The 10,389-nt window shown below is 31.7% G+C and overlaps 1 protein-coding gene across 2 annotated transcripts in view; it reads left to right on the forward strand.

Moving 5' to 3' along the window:
• Positions 1 to 9,281, forward strand: part of MCM8 (minichromosome maintenance 8) — a 274,571-nt gene extending 265,290 nt beyond the window's left edge. For both annotated transcript variants that reach the window (XM_089822938.1, XM_089822939.1), the window contains one exon: positions 8,842 to 9,281. In XM_089822938.1, the coding sequence (XP_089679064.1) occupies positions 8,842 to 8,901 (60 nt within the window). In that variant the 3' untranslated portion in view covers positions 8,902 to 9,281. The remainder of the gene's footprint in view (positions 1 to 8,841) is intronic.
• The last annotated feature ends 1,108 nt before the right edge of the window (positions 9,282 to 10,389 follow it).

Genomic DNA, 10,389 nt, shown 5'->3' on the forward strand with positions numbered 1-10,389 from the left:
TAAGTCAAATTGCCACATTCTACTACTAGACCATAAGAAGAAAACATATAATTGCTTCAAGACAAGCACTTTTGGGGAAGGAAGGACTGTGATGTACACTTTTAAAGATTGAGATTACTAATGAATATTTATATCAAAATATAAAATAAGTAAAATAAAAATAAAATAAATAAATGAAATCAAATTATTAACAAATAAAATCAAAATATAAGTTTAATAAAATCGTAATATTATGAAGGTTTTGGCGATTATTTAGAGTAAGGCTTTTGGTAATTATAAGAGGAATGATTGATTCACATATGTATTGAGATATAGTTATATCATCCAGAAGTTGCAACAATAAGGCATACATATAAGATTGGAGGCATAATTGCCCTTCAAGTAAGCAATCTTAAAAAGAGTAATTAAAACAACCATATTAAGGCATCCATTAATATTCTCAAAAGGTGTGATTAAAAGAACTCACCGAAAGTAGTGAATGTTATGACAAACAACTTGGAATCAGCAAATTAGAAACTTCTTCATGATTCAGTCAACATAGAATGTAAGATGGTAATGTTGTTTAATAAAGGGTGGGGCTTATGAAGAGTGAATAATTAAAACTTCATAAAATAATTTGTCTTTGGAGTACTTACTACCAAGGGGTGTAACTCTCATTTGGGAAGAGATACATCCATTTAATAAGAAAGAAGCGTTAGGGAGGAGGGAGGAGCCATGGACATAGGGGAGAGGGGACATTCACCCTAGTAAATTAGTTGGGTAGAAATCCCTATAGTCTTGGTCAAAGGTTAATGCAAATAGTACATTAGAATGCGAACAATATCAATTTGGCATATCAATGGTATCATTTTTTCATCTAATCACATGAACTTTCTCAAGTATTGTTCATATTGAACTCATTATGCACATTGACTATATAGTCTTCATCTCCTTTTTGTGATATATTCGGTGTTAGTAATTTGAATTCCTTGCCAGGATGAGAGCCTTGATTCATGTCAGTTTTGCAGTAACTCTGAAACTTCCTTATCTTGGCTTTAGTGGGTATTCTTTAGACTCCATAGGCATCGAGAATTATAAATTGAAGTATTTGGCATTGATGTATATTGGGTATCGATGTAATGTCCCCATTTTTAGCAAGTTTCTGCAGTTGGCTTAGTCAGTTCACCATCGCAACTCTCATGAGCTGATAGTGGGATTTGAGGGTCTCAATTGTGGGGTTATAGGCTTTTTAGCAGCCTATGGTGTGTTTTGGCTCCATTTGAGGGACTTAATATTTATAGTTAGTCAAACTATTGGTTTTGATGAGCTCAATTGAGTAAGAGGAGTTGTGTGATGCTCTCAATTTTTATTTCGGGCTTCTAGTTTGGGCTCCAAGAATCTTGGAGGGAGTCTCTATTTATAGTAAGTCAACCTATCAGGTTTATTCATTGTCTTTCATCATCAGGATCACTTTGGTGTTGTCAGATTTCGATTCTGATGTTTCTTCAGTTGTTTTTGCATGACAGGTAATTCTTATTATTATTCATCTAAATACGCTGAGGTTGCTATTTTTGTTGGTGTGGTTGGTTGGTCACCTCAATATCATAGCTCGTTGGAACCAGAAAGAAAAGTTTTAAATCATGGTTACAAGAAATAGTGGCATTGCATGTCAAAATATTAAGTTATGGTGGAAAATGTCATTTTTGGAGCCAAAAGTAATTAATAAATTATATTAATGACACTTTATTATATTTTAATGTTGTGTGTGGGAAGCTTCTTAAGTGAAGTTCATTTGGGAAACTTTGTGACATTTGGAGATTATAAATATAAGCCCTTTTGATGAGTAAAGCATCCGATTATTTGATTATCTTATCTTTCTTCATTGTCTTTGTGACACTTCTGAAGTTCTGATATTTTGTGCCCTTGCTGAAGTATAAGGGTTTGAGATCTACAGCTGAAGTATTGTAGATTCAATTCTGAGATTGCTTGGCAAATTGTGCTGAGGTATACAATTTGTCATTTCTCCTACTGTATTAATTGTTGCTAAGGAAAAGTTTAATTTTTCTCGCTGTTGGAGGTTGTTCTGAAATTTGTGAAGGGATTCACTGGAATTGTTATATCAAATTGTTTGCTGGTTAATCTGGAGTTGGTTGAGTGCTAATTTATATCTGTTGTTGGGTGTTATTTTCTATCTGCATTTTGGGAGCAGCATTTCCCAAATTTGCAGTTGCATTTGTTTGTTGAAGAATTCTTTGTTGCTGCTAGTCTTCATTTTAGAGGGTTTCAAGGCATGTCTTACTTGTAAGTTCATGGATTGTAACTTTTAATTTTTCTAGGTATTGTTGATTTAGATAATAGGGAATATTTTATCAGCTGAGTTGTTGGCATTTTGTGAAAATACTCGGTATTTAAGTTGATATTGAAATCTGAAATTTTTCAGCTGTATATTCCCTATGTAATATCTAAATATTTGAGTTGAAATTAATATTGCAAAATCTTCTAGTTTGTTGCTATATTGTTGTATCAAAATTACAGAACCTCAAGAACAAGAAAAAAGAAATCAATTCTTTAGCACAGATTGTTTGAGAGCCAGTTGGGTTATTACAATTGAAGCCAATATTATCTACAAAGGACTGAGCTGATTCTCCTTGTTAAAGCATTACATTTGTTCTCTTATTATCGAACGCAACGAAAGATTCAGTATCCTTATCTTGGCTTCAGTGGGGTATTCTTTAGATTCCATAGGCACGGGGAATTATAAACTAAAGTATTTGGCATTGCTTTATATTTGGTATTGAAGCCAATATTATCTACAAAAGACTGAGCTGATTCTCCTTGTTAGAGCATTACATTTGTTCTCTTACTATCGAACACAATGAAAGATTCAGTATTGGGATGATCGATCATTCTTGAGGTAACTTTCAAGATGGTTCTTGCAATATTATCTCATTGGATCTACACCTTTAATTTAAATACCGTGATTTTTGAAGTCATGGATGCATAGGTTTCTACAGAAATACTACTCAAGAGGGCATCATAGTAGCGATTATTTCATCGATTAAGCAAATCCATTCGATCACTTTTAAAAATCAATGATCAAACAATCAACACTCAAGTAACCAGCAGTTGAGCTCCAGCAACGAAGAAATATGTCATTGGACTCAATTCGTTCAACCATAAATTCAAGTAAGTCCATTTCTTGATTACAATTGAGTCATCGATCAAAGAAAGGAAGTCTTTGATTTGGATTGTACACAACCAAACTCTTCACTTGATAGAGGAATTAAATATCATTCCAACAGGAGAATTGCGGATCGCATAAAGCCACAATCCGATTATTGATTGTAGATTGGCTTGGGAGGGAGAAAACCAATTTCTTAAAAGAGCAATAATCAATTGAGAGAGGGTCCATATATCAGACCAGATCAATCATAATCTAATCAACTACGAGGAGGTATCTTATGTTGATAATAATTGTTTATGCTTATGTAATGACTGAATCCTACTAACATAATAAAATAATATAAAACTTTAATTACCAAACATGAAAACTGAATACATTTAACTTACAATAATCAATGAGTGTGAAACAATGACAGTTAACATTTAAATGTAGTTACTAACTGCTTTCACATGAAAGAGATAACAATTGCTCTTTAATAAAAACAAAAAAAATTAACTTTCATACATTCATGAATACATGAAACTGAGAGATTTATCAAATTAGTAACATAATTGAACTTGATTTTTTGGTTCTTTTCTGTTGTTTCGTCCTTTACAGGTAAAAGTGCATCATCAGAGTTTTTTACCATGTAAATATGGATCTTTCAATTGTGACTGTCAAACACACAACTTCCAAAGAAAGTAGCCCAATGCTTCCTAGAAGTACATGAGTATGGTATCCATCTTCTTTCCATTATCATGTGCCAGACCTTCTAGATAGAGGGTAGTGAATTCAATGAACTCTTCATATGTAAGATATAATTGGAAGTAGTTATCTAGTTTTTGCAACCATGCCCTAGCACTAGCAGAGCACATGTTTGTCCTACAAAATAAAGGTAACTCAATCTTTCCCACTTCGTGTAGTATCGCTCTCTGGAGTCAATCAGGATGGTACCCTTTACTCCTAGGTTTGTTCCTTGTCCTTGTGTTATAATATATACTAAAGTTTAGGTCACAATGAAATGCTCGACTAACAGCACTATACTGATATCTAGCCACTATCATTTTCTAGGCAAGACTGGAATTATTGTTATTCCTGAAGATAATTTTCTCTTTGTAGGAGGTTGACTTAATATATCTTGGTGAGTAGATTGATTAAAATTTAAAACTCTATGTTCGGCTGAATTACTACCTTCCCCAACATATGATGTGTTCTGAAGGTCTTAAGTATCAACTCATCTCCTCAAGGCTTGGGCTATTTCTAACATGGATTCTTTTATCAATCCTTGATTGAGACTCCATTACCTTGGTTAACGATTCCTTGGAGGTCGGGCTCTTCTTTCTGAGCCTGATTATGCATAGTTTTCTCTCCCTTTCCTTTTTATCATAATATTTTAGTTACCTAATGCTCCCATGCATGGAACTAGGTTTATATCCAAGTATTCTATTCCAAACAGGCTGGCAAAATCATTTGCACTAATAAAACTGCAAATATTCTTGTGTTTCAGAAATTTGAAAATATGTACATTTTTCTGTTTGTGACTGAATTAAAAACAAAGTTAAATGACAAATAGAAAACTCAGCACTATACTAGTATACTATCCTGCTAATTTTGATTGTGATGAACTCTTGAAATATAAGGTTTAGATTTGTAAATTGTTTTAAATTTCATGTATTTTCAGAAGAATAGAATTTGGCTGCTAAAGTTTTGAATAAGTAGTTTATATGATTTCTAAGTTGAATATGTTGAATGGTGAGGAGGTCCCCCTTTAACCATAATCTTATGTAGGAAAAAAGATTCGATAAACTAAATCCTGATTTAAATAGTGACAATATGTAGGAATTCTTGATAATAATATATAATTGATTTTATAATTCAGAAATATGGATACTTACAAAAAAAACTTTTACAGACCTATAATTACCAAAAGAAAACTAAATCCTCAAAATAACTGAATCCTGGCTCACACTGTTGAGAATGGACAATCATAAAATATATAAACTTAAATTGATTTCCCCATGTCACAGCCATAAGGTTTGGCAATCAATTTATGACTCGATTCCTTTTAAATGACAAAATCAACAGCAGCCTTGTGATTCAGATATAATGACTAGCAGAATAAACTTATCTAATGAATCAGTCAAAAGAGCGACAGAAATCTGTATAATAAAACGCTAACTCTCTGGTAATTTGTTTTGACTTATAAAGAACAGAAATGCAGTTGCATTTATTCAACCCTATGCCAAAGAATAGGCCATATCAAACTGCAATTACCCAGGCGCATCAAGCTGATTATTGGCACAATATTTTTTTATCATCGTGATAGCATCCACAGCTAAATAAACTTAACCAATATGTAGATTATATGCTCTTGATGGGTTCATGAGTGTCAGTAAGGTCCAGAATAGATACGAAGCTCTCTATCAGGCGATTAGAAGTTGCTGGTCTAAAATTTGCTAGAATAAAAAACCAATTGGAAATACATAATCAGCATCCTAGATTAAAAAACAATAAACCAGTTGAAAATTCTTCATTATCCCAAATCTCTTTCGTTCATGAACAAAATCTCTTTCGTTCATGAACAATTAAACTTCGATATAACATCGTGCTAATCGAAAGTTTAATGTGTCTTTTGGTTACTCTTTCTTTGAAGAAGTATTGAAAGTTTATTACAAAATAGAATTATCCAGCATGTACCATTTGGCTACCTTTTGACCTTTTAGGCACCCTTTTAGCGGCTTTGTTGTTCGGAAATTTCTACTCTATTCAATGATGGTCCCATGTTATGATACCAATTCGTGAGATATCAGGCTTGGACTATTACAAAACAATCTTAATGTGGAATTACCATGATTAGATCCATCTTATTTATGATGCTAAAATCAGCCATGATAACATATCTAAAACACCATCTTATGTGAATGTCTAACAACAATAAATTAAAGACTAAATCTTCATAAGATAATAGGAAAGAGAAACAAATCAGCAACATAAAAGCATCACATTGCGCAGGTTTTATGTGGAGAAGATTGCAGGAAAAATCTCTACTTAGAAAAGAGACTTGTAATGCATTCTCTTTAAAACAAGATCACAATTTGTCAGACATTTATGTTCTCTTTGCCTCCAATAGTAGCACCTGTGTACTGATAAGCAATTTCTTTGCATTTCAACCTGTTCCTTCTTGGGTTCTTGTTCGTACAATATAACTCTATTTTCAACTGACCCCCACATTTTTCATGTCCAAGGAGCTGAATCTGTAGAGTTGAAAAGAGATCTTATGCACCAAAATTGGCGCCTAAAGATGTCTCTTCATTCCGTCATTTCATCCGTTGATATTTCTACTAGGGATTTATCAGGACACAATTTTCAACTCCAAAGGCTTTTCCTCCAACTCAGGCATCCAAACTTGGAAAATACATCCAACGAAATGCCGCAGATAAAAAAATAAGAAGAGGCACCTATTCAATCTTTTCAAATGCCCACTTGAAGAAGCCCATCAGTCACCTTGTTTTCTTCTTCATTTGTCTTTCACCAGTCCATACTGTAGATACAGAAGAATGAAAACAAAAGTAGAGAAAAAAAAACAGGAATAAATTCATGAGAGAACAAGAGTTCATTGTGAGTTGTAGTTCCTGCCTTTTGAGAATAAGATTAGAATGTTCGATTTCTATCATGTGGTCTATTTTATAGAACAATGGAAAAAGCTGGTGAAACTTTGACTATTATGATAGTTGTTTAATTTTTAAAACAACCACTAGTAGCCATCAAAAAATTCCATAAAACAATTTACACCAAGCACATTGAGTACAGAAAGATGTTATTCTAAATTAGCCAGTCAAGAGTATTGAGAAGTCTATATGAACTATGTAATAATTGAATATAGTTTGCATGTCATAAAGATCATAAATCATAAATATTTGAGATATTGATCAAAAACTGATCACACAATTAAAATCATAAATTAAAAAAATTACATTCTTAAAGTATATATATATATATATATATAAATTATAATCGTTTTAAAAGAATATGGAAACAATATTCAAAATACTTTATTGATTTTTATTAATTAAAAATTTATAATATAGTCTATTTATATAAAAAAAATTATTAATGTTATTTATCTGAAAATATTATTTAATTTTTTTAATAAGTAAATTGTGTTGAACTCTAATTATTGAAATACAATTATATTTATATTTTAAAGCATCACAATTTTTTTAAAAGTTGAAAGATAGTTTTAAATTTATCAAAATTATTAAGAATTTAAAATCTATAAACTATTTACTTAATATTATCGTAAGTTAAAAAGTTTTTTTAGTGTCCTTGGCATTAACATATATTGAAAAAATCCATGTTCAATAAGATCAACCAAACCAATTGAAAGAAAGGACAAAAGGCAAATGAGCGATAAGGCATGAAGTTTGATGAAAACTAATTAATAATCTTGCCTTTGTCACAAGCTGATGGGTATCTGATAGGTAACTTTCCAAATTCTATGACAGATTGACACATTAAATTCATTCTTATCTCTTTGCCTTTTTCCTGATTTTTTCAACTCAGAAAAATAAATAAATGTTCAAGAAATTAGTTTGTAACCAATCACAAATTTGAAATTTGAATCTCATAATTGATTTAAAAAATACATGTTGGAAAACTTTAGTCTGCAACATTAATCGTGCCATGAGAATTAATATTGGGGTCAACCAAGAACATTAGTTCCCTGCCTTATATAAGGCAAGGACTAATAAGACAACAGGGTTTATTGTGGTTCACCATAAATATGGCTACATCCACACTGAGCAGAGGAATTATACCATATGAACAAATTTAATGACTTTATATAGACATCCTACAACTAAATAAGTTGAAGAGTCATCAATTGGAAAGAACATATAAGGTTTTCATTGGCCTTCAATTGTCTCAACACATAGTAGATATCTACAATTGAAAAAAATATCAACGAAATATTTATTCACAAATCACTTCTACCATTCCAAATAACACCATTCATCTTTTGTGAATGCTATTTTTCCAAGACACGTTAAGTACCCAAGGACACGTTCTAAATATGTTAGAACCATACAATATGAAACATTGTTTATAAGAAAGATGAATTTCAATTTTTTTAAAGCTAACTTCAAATCCCTTCCTCAACAAGGTTTTTTTTACAAGTTGTAACAATCCTTTCTATTAAATTTAATTTCAAAGATTTTTCACAAGTAGTAACAATCCTTTCTGTTAAGTGCAATACTTTTTTTTTGCTTATTTTTATATTTTTCCATCCGTCGGATGTAACTAGGCATTAACGAACCGCTATCCAAAATGTTGTGAATTGCAAATGTTGTATGCAACTAAATATGTAAGTAATGGCTCCATAGTTTTGTTGGAAATATGTCAGAGATTTTCATGTTAGTATTGACTAACTAAATAGTTGTCTGATCATAAATTTATTACTAGCCACTGTATTTAATTCAAATTGTATTCAATTGTACTGCAATTGCTGAGTTGTACGTGTGTACGCGTCTTGAGAGTTGCAAGATGTTTGAGCAAATATTAGCAAAAACTAAAATCATCTATTAAAATTTGTTGAATAGCATGGTTCAAAAATCTCATATTTGCTTAGTTTTCTTTTGATGGTGAAGATTACATAATTTAAAACAAGCATGTGAAGCTTCTGCAATAATTGTTCTCTGCAGGTGCTCTCGTCATCCTATTCTGGTTCCCAATTCAATAGTCAAGCACGTTCAAGATGTTAAATTGTAAAAGCTACATTTTAGAATGCAATAGTAGATACCATATTCTTTTGGTCATCAAGAAAGCCTCAATCAAATGGAATTTGTCGAGTGATAGATAATAGTGGGTGACCATTGTAGAAATGATTTGAGCTAGAAAGGTCAATTTATTTTGCTATTTTTCAGTTGTCGTGTACAGTTAGATTAGCACAGATGCATAATACATCAGAGCCCTTTGGTATGTGTGGAAGTAGGCGTCTAGCATGGTGGTTAGCAAAAAAACATTGATGAAGAAAACATGTTAGTTTTCTTTTGGATTTTGATTATACAAAGGATATGAATTTTGTATCATATTGGTGTATAATATAAATATTATCAATAAATCAAGCACCTTTTATTTTAAATCAATGTGAGTTCTATTAATCAGAAATTATTGCTTTTTATATAAGATAAAGAATGACAATTATAATTACTTCCATAATAGTAACTATAATAACAATGAATTGTAATATTAAGTCATCTACAAATTATTTTTTTAAATTTATCAAATAGCATAAATTTGTAAATCAAACAGTAGTTTGTTTATTAGACACTTGAGAGTTTGCATCTTAAGGCAAGAAAAACTTCACTTCATGTGGTGATAGTCATTATTATATTCTATTTTATGCGTGAGATCCACCTTTAGTGCACTTATCATAATATCATCCTCACATTGTTGCACATGTTTGGACATACTTCATTACACAATGGAGGATGATTCACATTTTGTGGACATGTGACACCTGCTATGGGTGATTGGTTAGCTATTGTTTATCTCCTAATTATAATGCATTATCTGCATAAACAAACACATCTACATTGTATTCATTCATGATTGATTGATCCAATTGATCATATCTTTTGGTCTCTCTTTTGAGTTATGCATTGGGCTTCTATATCTTAGCATATTTTTTCATTGCATCAAAGTAATTTTTACATGGTATCAAAGTCGTTGGAGCATCAATTGTTAGCACAAATGTTGATGGTATTCATATGGAGGAGTATATTAGCATTATTGGATTCATGACAATGTTTGTCATTGATGTCAACATATTGGTTATTCTGTGAAGAATGACAGAACAACATTGAGAGATTGGCTTCATGCAGTTCGAGGATTAAAGATCAGCTTATGCGCACTTGAGATCATGTTTTAGAGTCTGTCTAGATGCTACAACTAAGAGCACACACGAAAATATGAAGAATGGAGAGGGTTATGTAGATTTTGGTAAAGACAACTTTCAGACAACATTTTTGGAAAGTGGGTATTGTTGTTTGGATTTTATCTCCTAACAAAGATAATCCGGTTGGTGAGTTGAGACAAAGGTTGAAGACATGTTGAAGATGACTTGGTTAAGTTAGCATGATCATGCATTCATCGCACGAAAAGTTATGAAAATTGTGAATCGGCAGATTGATTCTAATCTTGGTTGAAGTATAAAAATGTAATGTAATGTGCATTGTAATACCTTAAGG

This window comes from Cupressus sempervirens, chromosome 3, assembly GCF_028749045.1.
Source record: "Cupressus sempervirens isolate cs-2001-9-10 chromosome 3, ASM2874904v1, whole genome shotgun sequence".
Classification (NCBI taxonomy): Eukaryota; Viridiplantae; Streptophyta; class Pinopsida; order Cupressales; family Cupressaceae; genus Cupressus; species Cupressus sempervirens.